Below are 17151 nucleotides of genomic sequence, written 5' to 3' on the forward strand. Positions count from 1 at the left end.
TATTTCCTACCGATCTAGCCGTTAATTGTTGTTGTTAATACAGCCGCTTCATAACAGATTTGTTGCAGATCCGTTAGTTTGTTTGTTAACTAATGGACAAGGTACTACACTCACACGCACTTACTCCCTTTTAATTTCATTTGTACTTAGGGTTTGTTTCCAACTTATTAATATTCTGTACTCTACTCTCAAGCATGCGCTGCGTACTCATTTTATTATATATCTCTCTGCAATAACTCTCGCGTGTGTCTCTACTAGTATTCTCTATCATTATCGATTATTGATTATTCTTCTCTTATTTTATTTTATTTAGTTTATTTGCATTCAATTGTGTACAGTTATTTGAATCATCTGCCTGAATTTGCCTAAATTTGATTTCATACAGTAATTAGTTACAGAGATAGAGAGAACAGACCTAATTAAGGAACTAGCCTTTGATTTTACTGATTTTGAAGCAAAATTGGAAGTATGAGTGAGGTGGAAAAGGGGGTAAACCCTCAGCTGTGGCACGCGTGTGCGGGCGGGATGGTTCAAATGCCGTTACCGAATTCGAATGTTTACTATTTCCCTCAAGGTCATGCTGAGCACGCGCTTGGTGATGTGGATTTTAGTAGAATACCTAAGGTTCCGCCGTTTGTTCTGTGCAGGGTGATTGATGTTAAGTTTGAAGCGGATTTGGAAATGGATTTGGTTTATGCGAAACTTAGGTTGGTTCCGTTGGGAAATGGGGATGTTGGTAATGGTAGTGATGTTGAGGACGGGGCGTTGGTGGTTGTGGGGACTGGTTCTTCGGATAAACCCTCGTCGTTTGCGAAAACGTTAACGCAGTCTGATGCCAACAATGGTGGAGGGTTTTCTGTACCTCGGTATTGTGCGGAGACGATTTTTCCCCGTTTGGATTATTCGGTTGAGCCGCCGGTTCAGACTGTGGTGGCTAAGGATGTTCATGGGGAGATTTGGAAGTTTAGGCATATCTATAGGGGGATTCCTCGAAGGCATCTTTTGACCACCGGGTGGAGTACTTTTGTGAACCAGAAAAAGCTTGTTGCAGGGGATTCCATTGTGTTTGTGAGGGCTGAGAATGGAGATCTTTGTGTTGGAATCAGACGGGCTAGGAGAGGTGGGATCAGTGATTCTGATTCGCAATCTGGTTGGAATTATTCGTATTCTGGAAACTTGATAAGAAATATGTATGGTGGAAGGGTGAAAGTGAAACCCGAAGATGTTATTGAAGCTGTGTCACTTGCAGCCAATGGTCAGCCGTTCGATGTTGCTTACTATCCGCATGCAAATGTTCCAGATTTCTGTGTGAAAGCTTCTTCTTTGACCGCTTCATTAAGCAGACAATGGTGTGCTGGAATGAGGTTCAAAATGCCATTTGAAACAGAGGATTCATCACGTGTAAGCTGGTTCATTGGAACCGTATCTTCTGTTGAAGTTGTTGATCCTTTTCACTGGCCTAATTCTCCATGGCGAATTCTACAGGTACCGTTTTGGTTATACTGATATGTAACATGCCAATATGTTAGTTTCTTGACTTTTTGACCGTGATGCAGGTTACTTGGGATGAACCAGATTTATTGCAAAATGTGAAGAGAGTGAGTCCATGGTTGGTTGAAGTGGTGTCAAGTATGCCACTAATTCATCTTTCACCCTTCTCTCCACAAAGGAAGAAATTAAGATTACCACAACCACCGGATTTTCCTCAAGCGCGTGCCCAAGTTAACTACCCGTTTACCCCTTTCTCGGGCAATCCCCTTAATTCTTTCTCAAGCATTCAGGGAGCCAGGCATGCTCGATTCGGGATCCCATTTTTGGATCTCAATCTTACCACCAACAAACTTCAGTTGGGTCTTTTCTCTTCCAATCTCAACCACCTTGATCCACACGCGAATGATGGCAATGGTAATGGCAATGATGATGATGTGTCATGCTTGCTTACCATGGGAATTTCTAGTCCTAAGTTGGAGAAAGGTGATGAGAAAGTGAAGAGACCGGTGTTTCTACTATTTGGTCAGGCGATACATATTGACCAGCAGATATCTAGTCACGTGAATGCAAATCAAACCGACACTGGCCTCTGCAAAGTGTTCTTGGAATCAGAAGATGTTGGGAGAACTCTTGACCTTTCTGTTCTGGAGTCTTATGAACAACTTAAGGGAACACTTGCAAACTTGTTTGGAATTGATGATTCAAGTCGTGTGATGTATAAAGATTCAGCAGGTGATGTGAAACGAGTCGGTGACGAACCATTCAGGTATTTATTCTAATCTGGTAATTCAATGTTTGTAGCTTATCTATATTTATGTTTAGCCTTGGTCTAGTGAATTTGTGAGGAAAGCTAGAAGGCTGACAATTCCATTGGATGCATGCAACCATGGTGATAAAAGGTATAAAAAGGACTACTATTAACTTTCTTCAACTGAACTGTGGTACATTGTTATTTTTCGGACAACGTTTATGTAATATGCTTCCTTTGTTGCAGAAAATGGAATACAAATCTGCAAAATGGTGAGCATGGAGTCGACTCTTCAAACTACCAGACAGGCCCTATGACCATATTTGCGTAGTAACTCTGCGTTTCGTTTCATTGCATTTGACTTCTGTTAAGACGGTTTTTAACTTCCTGGTTTGTGTTAGAAAATATGTTGTGACTTGATGCCTAATATGATTTTCATGTAAGATACTTATTTGGTTTTAGTTACCAAATATGCTATATAAAACATGTGACTTTAGTTACCATAAGTGTGCTAATATGGGTGGGGTTCCTTTTAAATGAAAGATATGATTGAGATGATTATAACTTGGTGTATGTAGTTGGGTTATTATTTATTTATTGTAGAAAACATAATAATTGAGTGACGTCTGGATTCATCACTCAGTCTATAAAACAATAAATATTGGAATGTAACGTGATGGGTGGTCAGTGTAACGCTGGTCTGGTCCTTGAAATTAATTAAATTACAGAAATTGTTTGTTGTGCAGACCAGACAAGCAAGATGATGTATTTGGCCAACTCTCTAGAAAAACAGTGGGGGTGTACACGCTACACATGCCTGCCATACTCAGTAGAGAATAAATGTTTGATTGGAATGGAATAAATTGCATGTGCAAATAGATACATAATAATACAACTCTTTACCTACTGGGATGTGGTGGGGTGTCTGTTTCACACCTCTAGCAAAATATTCATATTAAATTTTACAAAATCATTATAGGGAAAATTACAGAAATGCATATTTTGACCCTTAACGTTTCTATGAATGTTAATGGAGTTCAAAAATCTTTAAATGTCCACTAGTAAAGGGGTGTCCTCATAATCTTGTGAGCAATAAACAGTCTGTTCTTACTATCTTCAACAAAATAGTCGTCCTCACGGTTTCGTTAGATCCCGTTGGACCTCAATATTTCTTCATCTTCTCCACAAGCTCCTGAAAAATGATGGGTCCTATCGGAAATCATGCTTTTAAATATAAGAATTAGTTTTTAATAAAGTGGAAATGGGTAGTGGAGTATAAATTGTTGGTGTTTTTCGTCCATTTAGGTTTAGATCTCAACTCTACTCGTGGTGGCTAGAGTACATAGCCGATTAGCCTCCATCATTAACCAATACCATTGTTACTTGTTGCCACCTCTAATATATGTGCCATCAAAACCGTACAACCGGCATTTTTTTTTTAAATGTGTATTTCTGTTTTTTTTAAATAATGGTCAGAAGGTTTTGAAAATGGTCTAACCGAACAAATATCTAGCAAATAGCTTGATTTTATTGGCTTACAGGATTTTTAAAACAGACATACCGACTAGGGGTGCAAACGAGCCGAGTTGTTCGCGAGCTACTCGAGATCGGCTCGATCGAGCTGAGCTTAATCGAACCTGAGTCCGAGCTCGAGTCTAAAAGTAAGCTCGTTTAATAAACGAGCCCGAGCCCGAGCTTCACTTATTGAGCTCGATCCGGCTCGCGAGCCTAAACGAGCTTCTCATTTATATATATTTTTTAAAATATATATTTTTAATCATTATTAATTAATATATATAATGTTATGAAAAAATAAATAAAAACTAGGATTTAGGACCCCGCGCTTCGCAACGGGACCATTAAATCGAACAAAAAAACATACGTGAAAACGTTAAACCACGATTGCGTTGTGAGTCGACATGAAGTCAGCCTGTATCAGGTTATGACATCGAAGCTAAACAAAAGAAATAAACTCGTTAATGCCAAAGTACAACAAATCATCACATGTAGAACAAAAAAACTCGGCACGTTACTGCTACGAACCAACGCAAATTCAATTAGTATCCCAGTATCAACACAATTTCGTAAACTTAAATTATCAAGCCAAAAAAATATTTTAAAGGCGCATTATCAAACGTCGAGACACGGTATAAAACAATGTGACAATGGGATATTTGTAGATCATGGAAAAAGTTTCAGTCATTGTAAAGACGAATTATAAAAAAAAAATACGAACCAAAGTTTAAGAAAAACGTTTAACCGACAAATAAATATGTAAAACTAATACTTGCCCAAAAATATTTAAATATATAGTTTGTATAAATAATATAATTAGTTGAAAAAAAATAAAATAAATGAAATAAATCTCTCACTTTTATTTATAGGTTAGTTATTTAATAATTGTAATAAATATAATATTAAAAATTTAAATAGTAATTGAATAGTGTATTTGTGTGGAGGAATGAATTCACTTTTTAATATATATCTAATAATACCTAAATAATATATAAAATTATAATAGAAAAAAATATATTATATAAAAATAATTATAATTATATAAAAAAATAATTGATATATAGCAAACGAGCCGAGTTCGAGCTTTAGAAATAGAGCTCGAAACAAGCCGAGCTCGAGCTCTGTGCAAGTTAAACGAGCCGAGCTTGGGATCGGTTCGGCTCGTTTGCACCCCTAGTACCGACTGTTTTAAGGATTTTTGAATTGAATTCCATATGCGTAAGATCAAAATGGATTGTTTTCCCTATTCAATTTATGTTCCATTTAAGAATGGGTATAACCATGAATCCATATTCCATAGAAACTGTTAGGATTAAACGCACACACGAAACCGAACACGACACGAAAGCAATAAACGAACACGAGGATTTAACGTGGTTCGGTCTAAACTGACCTACGTCCACGGGTGGCAACTAGGTATATCTTTATTGAGTGACCAAATATTACAAGTACATAATGTTGTTTATATAGAGACTGAACTAGAGTTAGTAAATTATTATGCAAGAAATCTAAACCGGGCCGGGCTTGGGCCCGACCGCCCACACCCGTCTCCTCTTTTGACTTCATATAATAAACCGGGCCAACAAGGCCTACGAACCCAACAATCTCCCACTCGGAGGCCTTGAGTACTCTCGTCTGCACTCCTGATTGTACTTCTGTAATATGAACATTAAACTTCTTCTAGTTGCCACCGCCTTCTCATCAATTAACCTGAAGGCCCGTTGAAGCTCCCCGGAGCTCCAACACGTCAGTCACGGCTAAAACTGCCCCTGACCCGTTCTCTGTCCCTACCGGCTCCCACTGAAACAAACTACCGGATCCAGAGATACTCTGAGAACAAACACTCTCCATATTCAGCAAGTAATTCACTGGAGAGACTTTTACAGCTGGAATACTGGTTTTCTTAATCCACTGTCGACCTGGAACTGTAACTGAAACACGACCTGTGCTCCCACTGTCACGATGTCCCCCAACTGATTTAACCTTCCTAGCTCGTTCATCCTGAATCTTCACTTTGGCTCTGGGTTTGTTACTTGCAAAACGAACCTTCTTCTGCCCACGAGATTCTGTGAACCGGATTTTGTCTTTCACCAAAACTGGATCCACTCCTTTCGATGACATGCCGACCATATACAATGAACCAATTTTCTTTCCACGAGCAACAACGAGATTCCCTTTGACTACTTTCCACTGCCCATTCCCGAACTTAACATCGTGCCCTTGGTCATCCAACTGCCCAACTGAAATCAAACGTTTCTTCAAACTTGGAATAACCCTCACGTCTTTCAAAGTCCAAGAAGTACCGGCTGAAGTTATCAAATCAACGTCTCCCATACCCGTAACCTCTAAAATATCATCATTCGCTAGTCGAACCTTTCCAAAATCCCCAAATTTAAGATTCTTCATCGTTTCACTACAGTGAGTGGCATGAAACGATGCACCAGAATCCATCACCCAAGCATCAACGCTACTCTCAACACTACAAACCAAAGCCTCATCACTACTGACCCCGTCATCTGTGTCGTCTTCTGTAACGTTCACCTCTTTCTTACCATTCGGACACTGATTCCTGAAGTGTCATTTCTCTTTACAACCCCAACATTCAATATCCTTACGAGTCTTAGACTGACTCCTCTTCCTGCTCCCACTGCCTCGCTGTTTTCCCCTACCTCTACCTTCTGTGACTAGCATATTGCCTGATGATTCACCTGAACTTCTGCGTCTTGAATCTTCTCCCAGAATCAGATCTCGAATCCCATCGAAAGTAATATTTGTAGACGAGCTACAAACTGCAGTCACTGTTTGCGACCAACTGTCGGGCAAAGAGGATAATAACAAGAGGCCTTGAACTTCATCATCAAACTTAATGTCAACTGACACTAAGCGGGATAAGATCGAATTAAGATTATTGATATGAGTTGTAACTGACCCACCCTCTTTCATTCTTGTTGTCACTAGCTCTCGGATAAGATAGACTTTATTCGCTGCCGAAGGCTTCTCATACATGTTGGATAGTGCGTCCATCATACCACGGGCTGTGGTTTCTTTCATGACGTTAAACGCCACATCTTCCGACAACGACAATGTAATACAAGCCCTAGCTTTCTTGTCTAACTTCTTCCAATCTGCTTCTGACAACTTTTCTGGTTTTTCATCCTCAAACACTACATCCAAGTCTTTCTGACAAAGTAGTGCCTCAAACTGCATCTTCCACCAACCAAACTTCTGTCCGTCAAATTTCTGTATCGAAACATTTCCGTCTTCTGCCATGGCAATGACTAAAACGAAAAACTGGATAAAACAGAGACAGACACAGCAACACGAGCCTGAACTTAACGATTGTTCTACTGAACTCTGTTAAAAAATCAACCTATTTTAAACGTGCAGCGGAATAACGAACTAAAAATCAGAAAACTGAAACGATAAAACCTGACAAACGCGGTTGGTACTGGTTCTAAGTTTCTTTAACGCTTCTTCTGACTTAACAACTGTTCTTCAAAAATAGGATCTTGATTCAATTGCTCTTGACCCAAATAATTCTCTCGGTTAATTAACAAAAGAAAAAACTAAAAAAGACTTTTTTTTTCTTTTACGTTATACGGATTGCAACAAAGGAAAAAATATTCCTTTACTTTTTCTTGATAGCAACGAACTCCAAGAAAAAATAATAATTCAGCTTCCTTTTCACTTTGTTCAATCCCAAGTATTGTCTCTGCTCGAAACAATGGCGAATTTCAAAACTCCGAAAACGCACAGGTTCTCTACCAAAACTAAACTTCGCCAATTCTAAGCTATGGTCGAACAGACAATCAAGAACTCAGCGACGCTAGACACCTGCCTTAGAGTCCACGGTGACGATCTTTGATTTCTGGATCTGACCGAGTAAACAAGAGAGGTCGCGGTGGTGGCGATGCGGTGCTCAAGTACTTTCAAACAGAACCTCAACTCAGTACGTCGGACAGCGACGGCGGCCGTAAACCCTGACGACGACTTGTTGCGGCAGCAACAAAACTCGGTGGCAGCGGTTAATTATCTGCCGACCCTTACCGATTCTGATGCGGCGGTAACGAGCGACTCTACGTGTTCTTCGTGTGATCCGAACCTAAGCTCTGATACCACTTGTTAGGATTAAACGCACACACGAAACCGAACACGACACGAAAGCAATAAACGAACACGAGGATTTAACGTGGTTCGGTCTAAACTGACCTACGTCCACGGGTGGCAACTAGGTATATCTTTATTGAGTGACCAAATATTACAAGTACATAATGTTGTTTATATAGAGACTGAACTAGGGTTAGTAAATTATTATGCAAGAAATCTAAACCGGGCCGGGCTTGGGCCCGACCGCCCACACCCGTCTCCTCTTTTGACTTCATATAATAAACCGGGCCAACAAGGCCTACGAACCCAACAGAAACAAGGTAAAATACATTTTACTGAAAGCAACAATTTACATCAATAAAAGCATAACATGGGGAAGACTGGAAGATGATTAATTAATATTAGTTAGTTGTAGTAGAGCTCAAGTCCCATGCCATCATGAATCTCATAATCCTGAAGAGTAATGTGATCTTTATAAATAGTGTACCACTTCTGAATCCTGATCTTATCAGGCCGGGTTCCGGTCTGAGCAGCCACGAGCTTTTTTAAGTCGCCAATGGTGTCGTCCTCGTTGCATTTCACTCTAACCTTCTTCCCTAGCCTGTCGTTCAACACCACCTCAATCATCTTCTTTCTTTTATTTTAACACACCAAATGCTAGCTAAGTAGCTAGTGAATTTTAATATTGATATATATGATTGTTTGAAAACTATCATAACCGGGATTATGTAGGTGAGTAAACGGCTCTGGAGACTTCTTGCGACGTGACATGTTTTTTTTTTCCTTTGTTTTTTTATGGTTTAGAGTTTTCTAGTAACACCTAGTTTTTGGACCATCGCTAAACACCGCCAACTGCCACTAATTTCTTTATTTTTTTTAAAGATAAATATAGGAGACTTTGGTTTAAGTATGGTTGTTTAGAAAATATTGAAAGAGATTAGACCGTCTAAACTAAACTAAATCGATAGAACAACAAAACAAACGTATCCAATAAGATCTTCCAGTAAGAACGTACTTCCATCCCATGAGTAAAGAGACTGTTCCCTGTTCGACTTTGGCTTCAAATACCTTTCAATAAGACGCACATAATAGCAAATCAGGTGACATCAAAGTATCAAACGTATATAAAGTTTACTGATTAATATGGAATGGCAATAAATAAAGAAGCATTAACACCCTTTAAAGTATATATATATATAATCCCTACAAGTTTATACATCAAGACATGCTAAGGCAAGACTAAGACTAAATAAAATGAAATAATGTAGAGCTAACAGTCCAGGACATATAAAACAAGTTCTATACACTCTCCTAAAAATCCACAACCTTAATAAACGCCTCCAAGAAATCTTATTTCCGATCATGTCCTCAAAAAGGTACACGTCTAACAAATCGTGTTTTAGTTGTTCATCCCATGTCAATTTTGGTCTACCTATCTTCAACGTCTTAGAAAACTGGATTTCACGGTTAGTTTACTGTTTAAAACTAGCCAAGATACAAATAATATTATTTTATTCTATACAAACTTTAACAAATAAAAAATACAAATAATATAGTTTCCTTTTTCTACATAATACATATATGATATAAAAAATATATTTAATTATAACACACATAGATTGTTAATTTAACCGAATTCATGTTCTTAGTTTTTCTTAAAATATAAAATGTTCGATCTATTATCAAGCCTACCATTTTACTAAACTTGTGAAAACTATAATCCCGTAAAAGTCAAAACTAATTTGGCCAGCCCAATTATATTCTTCGGTCAGTTTGGCTTCCTTTCTTCAAAATCCATATTTACACAAATTAAATATGTAACAACTATTTTGTTTCGACATATTACTCATGTAACCAACTGATATTTCTTTAAGAAGGCGCAGTAGAAAGCTGCAAAAATCACTGAATGTGCTGTGAGCCTGTGATTGACAGATATACTAAGAGTAACAAACAAAGTGACAATAACAGTCTAATGTGTCACAATTCTCTACCTAAAATCAGTTCCGCATTAAATGTCCTACAGAAGTGATTCCCACAACAAACTGCTACGGTAAATAAACCGACTGCTACAAACAAAAAGTACTGAATACTATCTCCACAATATATGTAACAAAACTACAAAACGAAAATCTAAATAATATCTATAACAAATTTGTAAGTAAAAACAACAAACTCGTCTCAACTCTGAAACAAAACTATACTATACATTCATATCATCTGCTGATGGGCTGCTTTTATTAATCAACCACCAAAACCCTCAACTCAGTTGTAGGGGTATGGTACTAAACCCGGCTTACGACCTTAATTTATTATGTTTGGCTTATTTTATTATATGGACTAATACAATATTATTGGGCTGAGGGGGTTTTGTGGAGGTAACCCTAACTGGGCTAGGCCCATTAGGGTACCATGATGGTGGCCATGAGGCTCTCTATATAAGGAGGTCTCCACCTCCTTATTGAGGAGGCAGGTTCTCAATAAGAGCCACCACCATATTTTTGTGTCTGTAAACAAGAGATCCTCGAGATTTCTTAGCAGTCGCCTCCACACCCCCAAAAAAGCCATTTGCAGATCTCAAGCAACCGGAGAAGAAGATCGAGACGTGGTCCGTTCATCTCGAAGACCGAGGAACATCGTCATGGATCAGGTCAGATTCATTTCATGTTTCTACATCAATCTGTAACAGAAACCTCTTGGTCAACCTTCCAGTAGTTAGAGTCGTTAAACTCGCTCAACTCAGACCCACTTTGATCCGGGTTCTCTTTTTCCGGCTCATTAGGGCCCACCTGTGTTTTTAAAGGCCCGGCTTCTCCAACAATACCCTCCTTAAGGGCCTGATCCATGGCCTTCTCGGAACCACCTTCTAATTCATCTTTTTGGCTTGAATCTGGTAAAGGGTCCGCTAAAGAACCGGAATCAAGAAACGGGTTCACCCCTGACACTGAAACTGATTCAGGCATGGACCTATCTGCACTGTTTTCCTCAGTATTGGAGGCTTCTAGATTTTTATCATTTATTAAATTGTCTTCGATAAATGGATTTCCATTCTTGGAATTCTTGTTAACTAACTCCTCATCCTCCCCAATCACCATTTCATCAGCACTGCTGTTGTTACCACCGTTTGATGTGCCATTTAAGTTGATCTCATCCATCTGTTCACAAAGAGACGTGGCACTCGTCGCCACATCATCGCCTGTTCTCTCATCTTGGAAAGCAAACCAATTGGAATTTGTAAACATACTGCTACATCAACCAAAAAAAAGTAACTCGGTTAACCCATGATGATGATAATAATAATAATAATCATTAATAATAATAATAATAAAAATAATAATAACAACAATAATAATAATAACAATAGTAATAGTAATATATAAAAATAGTAAATATTTCTTAAGAGATTCTAAATAAAAAAAAACCCAGAAGCTTACCTTCCTTGGTCATCACCCAACCTCAAGGATGATATGACAACTTCAGCAGATTCATCATCAAAGTAACCGTCCTGAAAAAAACAGGATTAAACCATAAAATTAAATTGTGATCACATATATTTGCTGAATTAACAAACCGAATTCAAAGACTACCTCATCGTCTCGATTAAGTGTATCATGACCCTCTTCACTTTCTTCGTTGTCATATATGCTGTATCTAAATGCTTGACTTAAATTATTTGCCAGAGCAGCCACATCATAGTCTCTGTCATCCTCGTCACTGTCCCTACTTCTGTCTTGAAGTGCAGATGGCCGACTGAAATCATAACATTTTTAAACATAAAATACTATCATTAAAAATCGCATATTTCAATCAGATGTATAAAAGAATCATACCCGCAAGCCCACCGATGCACATTTTCTATAACATTACGTTCTTGTAGAACGGTTGTATGCCACTCATTCCATTTACTATTTTCCTAGATTACAAAGAGAGTAAATGTTCCATTTAAGACCCTTACAATTAATAAATACAAAATTGGAATAACTTTTTTATATGAACTAATAGTGCACCTTGATATGTGTTTGGATGCGAGTATCATCGTCTCCAAGCTGCATAATCTTATTAGCAATGCGAGTGATATGTCCAATGTTCCCAACCCGCGGTGCATTTCTCCCAGTAGCTGGTAAAGTTGGCTGCATAAGTGACAGCATTATTACTTTTGAGTTGGGTATTCACATAATTAGTTTGTGGCTTTGTGCAACCTACCACACTTTTATGAGCCAAATTACCATCAAGTACCTGATTAAGTTCACCAGAAATGGTAGAGCAATTCTCTGTTTCAAGAATCTTTGTAATCACATCACAATCTTGAAATAGATGATGGACGATGGTGTCATTTTTGCTTTCCAGGCAAGAAGATATTATACTCTCAACATGATGATGCAAAGCATTATTAAACGGGTACCTATATGAGTGAAAGAGAAATAAAATCATGCTTCGTTCAACTGCATTCAGCCATAGTTGACCTTTATCACAGTCAACTTCATGATATGTATAAGGGAGTCTTACTCAAAGAAAAGATCAAGAATCCTTTGAATAGTTCCAGAGGAAATTAATTCCTGTTCTGCAATTTGATTCCCAGTATTCAGTAAAACTGCAATGAACTCCACAATCTGCAAGCAGGTAGATATCAAATTGGAACCGATTACTTTTGGTATTCCCTCCAACCAATCATAGTTATTCTAGCTTATCCAATTTAAGATTATTAAAAAGGACCATTTCATCCTTAATTTTTCTAAAACTTTTAAATTTCATTTATGCCAATTTTTAACTAATAGACCATTCTACCCCTTTCAATTACATCATTTTTTATACCAGATGTGTATTATTTTAATATTGTCCAATGTCCTCTCATGTTTGATGACAACCGAAGGTCTCTCGACACTTCCTCAAAATTGCAAACCCTTCGAGTGTTTGTTGCATCTAATAGTCTACACTGTAAACCATTTATCGCATCTAATCGAACCAGGGTAGTATGATCATTTATTAAATTGCTATTAATTAAGTGGGTATATATGATATATTAACTACTTCGTAAGGCATATATGATATTTTTTTGTTTTACGTGGGTATATATGATATTTCAATATTTGTAAGGGTATGTATGAAATTACCCCTATAAACGATCTTTTCGTTTCCATTATTACAAATAGACAATAATTAAAACCAACCTTTAAGCGATGTTTCCCTAGAGGAGGCTTCAATAGACCATATGTAGTTGGCAAAACAACCTCATCCAGTGACACATTCAACAGCGACAACAAGCCACCTAAAATCATAACAGCAATCAGAGAAGATTTATACAATCAAAAGAAAATAAACAGTTCATACTGCAGATGCCTCATTCCTGTAAATTGTATAAAATTCATTTGAAGAAATTACTAACATGGTAAGTACAAAACGCACCAAGTTTTGGCAGCATTGCATCTACAGTCTCCTGGTTTGCTTGCACGGGCAGTTCGTATACTTGTTGCCCTTGAAAAGAATTAAAGAATGATGAACGAGCTGATCTTTTAGGGTCTAACAAGGATATACACACAGTTAATGAGTGAAAAAGTCCGGATTTTGAATGCGAATCTTCCAATGCATGACCAAATATCCTTGTAACATAACTGAGAAATAATGAAGAAATACACAAAACGAAACAAAATCTTAGTCGAAAGCCATTAACGACGGGAAATTAAAGTAGTAATTATGTATGATGTCACAAAAACCTTGAACTAGAAAGCTTAGAGGCAAGTGGCGATGGAGCACTTCGAGTTATAGCACATAAGGTTTCAGCTGCATTTGCAAGTACCTCAGGAGGATTCTGGAAAAAATGAAGGAAAAAAATTATAGCAAGCATTAGACATGGGTGACATGCATATTTTCATACATTTAGAAAAAACTCTACTCACAGATGGATTGAGTTTATCAACAATCATCTCTAACATATTGCTATCCGCCAACCATTGCATAACTTCTTCATAATTGGGATACATATTGTCATCAGCTCCAACAAGTCTCACCAAAACCTTGTGTATAAGGAAGTAATATAACCAATTAATCACCAAGTAGCGTGATCATAAAGCCAAAAGTCCAATTGCACATGCCATTAATTCAATCATATAGTAGACAGCTAGACGCTGCAACCTGAATAAAAAATTTACTCACCTCTTTTATTGAAGTGATTCCTATTAAATCAACGAGCTGCTGGAGAACACGCTGATGGGCCTGAAGCGTATACAATTATATACTCAATCGTATTTCCAATATGCTAAAATAGAAAACCATAAATGCCAAAAAGGTATTTAGTGATTCACTTACTTGAACATAATTCATAAGTGGAACCGTCTTCCGTACCATGAGGCATATCACAACCTACATGAGAGCAGATAAAAATCTAAGCAATCTGCTAGAAGTGTGCCTGACGAATCAATGATGACCATCCACTAATAATACTACTAATGGCACGGATAATAAATGAGTTAAACATAATGGCACCGATAATAAATGAGCTAAAAATGCCATCAAGTGGGAACCTTTTATGGCCCATATATATATCCCCATACCAAATATTACAACTGATAATGTACCGGTAATCTAGGCAATAAAGATGAAGCTTATAGAAACATATGTGGATGAGTTGGCTCCAAGAAGGAAAAAAGTAAATCCATTAGCTGCAAATTTAAGAGTGTCAAATTGAATTAGATGAATACGTAATATATTTCTATAATCTCTAGCAATCATAGAAAAAATAGCACACCTCCTCTTCCTCGACTAATGTTTTGAAGATTACATCAATTTCACATGTAAATATTTCGGAAGCAACAAAAGGAAACCTGTATTATGAAGAAATAACAGTTAATACAAAGACATCATTTTTCCAATGTATAAAGAGGGTTAGAGACAAACAAAGATAAAAAAATAGAAGAACGATCAAATAATCAAAGTTTCCACCTACTTGAATGTGCGTTTGCTATCAACAGACTCCTGGGATTCTTCTATGATATACCTTAATAACTGTTCAACCTGGGCTCTGTCACGCAAGCTGGAGAAGCAAGTACCGTTATTAGTAACATTTTACGTAAATTAATATTAATAGTAGCGAAAAATTGATGATGTTAAATTACTAGCGAAGTATTATTACAAATTAATAAGGCGACTGTTCAACGTTTTGCATTCTTGAATAATATCTTCTTCATCCAAGAGCTCTTCCAAAGTGAAATCATCCTTGTCCAACACCGACTCAATCTAAGCCACATGATAAACCCTTAGTTAGGCTTGAACGGCACACAAACAGTGTGATCATTCGAAACTAGATATATAGTTCTCTAAGAAATTTATATTAGCATGCCCAAACTACAATCCATATGCTGATATATAGTTTCTAATAAATGTCTCATAAATCATAATCAACCACATATTTAATTCCTTATATCTACAAATCAAGTTGATGTTAGGGTTGGCAAAACAGGTCTTATCGTGTTAAATAGGTCAGATACGACGCAATCACCACATGTATTAAACACAAATACAGTTCGTTTAACTACTTTATATCTCGAGTCTATAACTAAGTTGTTTGTTTCATGTACCGGTAAGTAGAAATGATGGAGCCTAGCCTACTAACTTTAATTATATATATATATATATATAATTATATAGTGTACTTTTTATTAAACAGGCTTAACCGTGTCGTAAACGTGTCGGTAATTTCCAGCCCTAGCAGATGTCTAACTAAGCCTGGAAGACACAATAAACTGATGTCATGATGAAGCCAAACTCGTGAATTATTACTATAACACATAAATACAATAGCTAGATCCATTAAACAACAGGTAAACATTCAAACTCATAACAAAAACCATGCGTAACTGATAACACTAATACTTATACATCATTCACAATTTAATTACATTAAAATTAACAATAATAAATGAAATTAGCGGTAACTTACAGGTGAAGAAGCAGATAGAGCTGTAAGTTTCCAAAACATAATTAGTAATTGTTTTGGATCTGGAAACACTAATTGACAGTTAATTATTATTGAATATAAACCCTAAGTTACGGATTTTGGAGGTGAATGGTGTGTTGTGTGGTCTCTAATGATAAAATGAGGCCCGGATAAATAAAAGTTAATATTAATATTTATCAACAACAATAAGATATGACATTAAATAGTGGTGACGTGGTTTTACGGATCACCTAAAGCGTGCTTTCATGAGTTCATGGTTCATACCGTTTCGCTTCAAATATTATTATTTTATTTAATTATGTATAGTAATAAATCATGATATAAACATGTACACTTGTAGACACATAAGTCGTTATTATATACTTTTTTTATGTATTAGATTAATAGCTAAACTTATTTGTCAAAAGTGGTATGCGTTTATAAATAGCATGTAACACACATTTCAATACTTCATTTGTTAACTTATACATCAAAATTAATTTTATATTAGACTTTCAAAGCATTAAAATATCACTCACTCGAAACAAAAGAATTGTTCAAATCTTTTGTCATGAGACTTGATATCGATCAGCCTTCCAATAGTAACGTCATGTAAAAAGTAAAATACATTTAGTTAGGGATGTTCAATAACACATAATTACCAAGTTATAACTAAAAAACTAATTTAATTGATAGACTAACGAATTGGTTCCAAATCACATTTGAGTTCTTTTACCTATCCGGATGAAAATAACAAGTGTGATTTGTAAGCAAATCTTGGGGACGAAAAAACCCTTTTGATGATAAACTCTTAAACCAACCAACCCTAGGCTTCATCATCCAACCACATCATCTTCTAAATTTTCGATTGTTAAGACCCATAAACAAACCAAACGCTCTTGTTTGTTTAATAATCGAACAAACATGAACTAAAATTATTTCTGTTCGTTTAATTAAACTAATAAACGTTGACAAATTTTATTCATTTGTATAAATGAAAAGCAACAAACACCTAAAAACACATTTGATACATCTTGAAGCTACACCAATCGTCCCATAACCATACAGTATGTAACCGAAACGGATCAACTACGGAAATCTTAAAATTAGGAAATCAGTTTAACGTCCAGTTTAGCGATTTCAAAAGTCCCAACCATTTTAGCAGAATTCATCATTGCAAAGTTCAAAGATCCAACTGTCGAAGTTCCTATTTTTAAACATATCTTAAATAACAATTATTTTGACAACCCAAATACGAAGTGACGAACACGACAAGGTCAACAGTCAACTCTTTGATACCACTAGCCGCCAACCAAAGACCTTTTGGTCCAAAGCATCCAAGTTCCAAAGACAACTTTCACTT

At 36.7% G+C, this 17151-nt stretch overlaps 3 protein-coding genes and 1 pseudogene across 4 annotated transcripts; 1 reads left to right on the plus strand and 3 right to left on the minus strand.

Moving 5' to 3' along the window:
* LOC143633493 (auxin response factor 10-like) lies at positions 1-2697 on the plus strand. The gene is made up of 5 exons (XM_077101788.1): positions 1-101; positions 386-1485; positions 1557-2257; positions 2325-2390; positions 2486-2697. Exons 2-5 carry the CDS (start codon positions 469-471, stop codon positions 2568-2570), a joined length of 1869 nt encoding a protein of 622 aa, XP_076957903.1. The 5' UTR covers positions 1-101; positions 386-468; the 3' UTR covers positions 2571-2697.
* Positions 2698-8249: 5552 nt separating this feature from the next.
* On the minus strand, positions 8250-8500 carry LOC143633490 (ubiquitin-like protein 5 pseudogene; annotated as a pseudogene).
* Positions 8501-9980: 1480 nt separating this feature from the next.
* LOC143633495 (uncharacterized) lies at positions 9981-14473 on the minus strand. Of its 2 annotated transcripts, none has more exons than XM_077101790.1 (14): positions 14162-14473; positions 14009-14068; positions 13753-13869; positions 13570-13664; positions 13262-13467; positions 13027-13124; positions 12365-12468; positions 12095-12260; positions 11866-11988; positions 11689-11771; positions 11446-11608; positions 11293-11363; positions 10533-11101; positions 9981-10122 (listed from the first exon to the last, which is right to left on the minus strand). In XM_077101790.1, exons 1-13 carry the CDS (start codon positions 14198-14200, stop codon positions 10534-10536), a joined length of 1893 nt encoding a protein of 630 aa, XP_076957905.1. In that variant the 5' UTR covers positions 14201-14473; the 3' UTR covers positions 9981-10122; position 10533. The 2 variants fall into 2 exon arrangements, with proteins under 2 accessions (XP_076957905.1, XP_076957904.1); XM_077101789.1 differs by having other exon boundaries at positions 10533-11104.
* Positions 14458-15954, minus strand: LOC143633496 (uncharacterized). The gene is made up of 5 exons (XM_077101791.1): positions 15792-15954; positions 14985-15088; positions 14799-14885; positions 14601-14676; positions 14458-14514 (listed from the first exon to the last, which is right to left on the minus strand). Exons 1-5 carry the CDS (start codon positions 15828-15830, stop codon positions 14458-14460), a joined length of 363 nt encoding a protein of 120 aa, XP_076957906.1. The 5' UTR covers positions 15831-15954.
* Positions 15955-17151: the final 1197 nt, after the last annotated feature.

This window comes from Bidens hawaiensis, unplaced genomic scaffold (assembly GCF_021521415.1).
Source record: "Bidens hawaiensis isolate Kalapana, Puna unplaced genomic scaffold, B.hawaiensis_p1.1 tig00006749_1, whole genome shotgun sequence".
NCBI classification, from domain to species: Eukaryota; Viridiplantae; Streptophyta; class Magnoliopsida; order Asterales; family Asteraceae; genus Bidens; species Bidens hawaiensis.

Coding starts and splice junctions, on each gene's coding strand:
- LOC143633495 (XM_077101789.1), bottom strand. CDS start 14,200: ATGGTACGGAAGACGGTTCCACTTATGAATTATGTTCAA. Junction 14,069..14,161: donor CACTTATGAATTATGTTCAA/GTAAGTGAATCA, acceptor TATACGCTTCAG/GCCCATCAGCGTGTTCTCCA. Junction 11,609..11,688: donor GTGCATCGGTGGGCTTGCGG/GTATGATTCTTT, acceptor TTATGATTTCAG/TCGGCCATCTGCACTTCAAG.
- LOC143633496 (XM_077101791.1), bottom strand. CDS start 15,830: ATGTTTTGGAAACTTACAGCTCTATCTGCTTCTTCACCT. Junction 14,886..14,984: donor AACAGTCGCCTTATTAATTT/GTAATAATACTT, acceptor TTGCTTCTCCAG/CTTGCGTGACAGAGCCCAGG. Junction 14,677..14,798: donor GATAGCAAACGCACATTCAA/GTAGGTGGAAAC, acceptor TTCATAATACAG/GTTTCCTTTTGTTGCTTCCG.
- LOC143633493 (XM_077101788.1), top strand. CDS start 469: ATGAGTGAGGTGGAAAAGGGGGTAAACCCTCAGCTGTGGCACGCGTGT. Junction 1,486..1,556: donor CTCCATGGCGAATTCTACAG/GTACCGTTTTGG, acceptor ACCGTGATGCAG/GTTACTTGGGATGAACCAGA. Junction 2,391..2,485: donor TGCAACCATGGTGATAAAAG/GTATAAAAAGGA, acceptor CCTTTGTTGCAG/AAAATGGAATACAAATCTGC.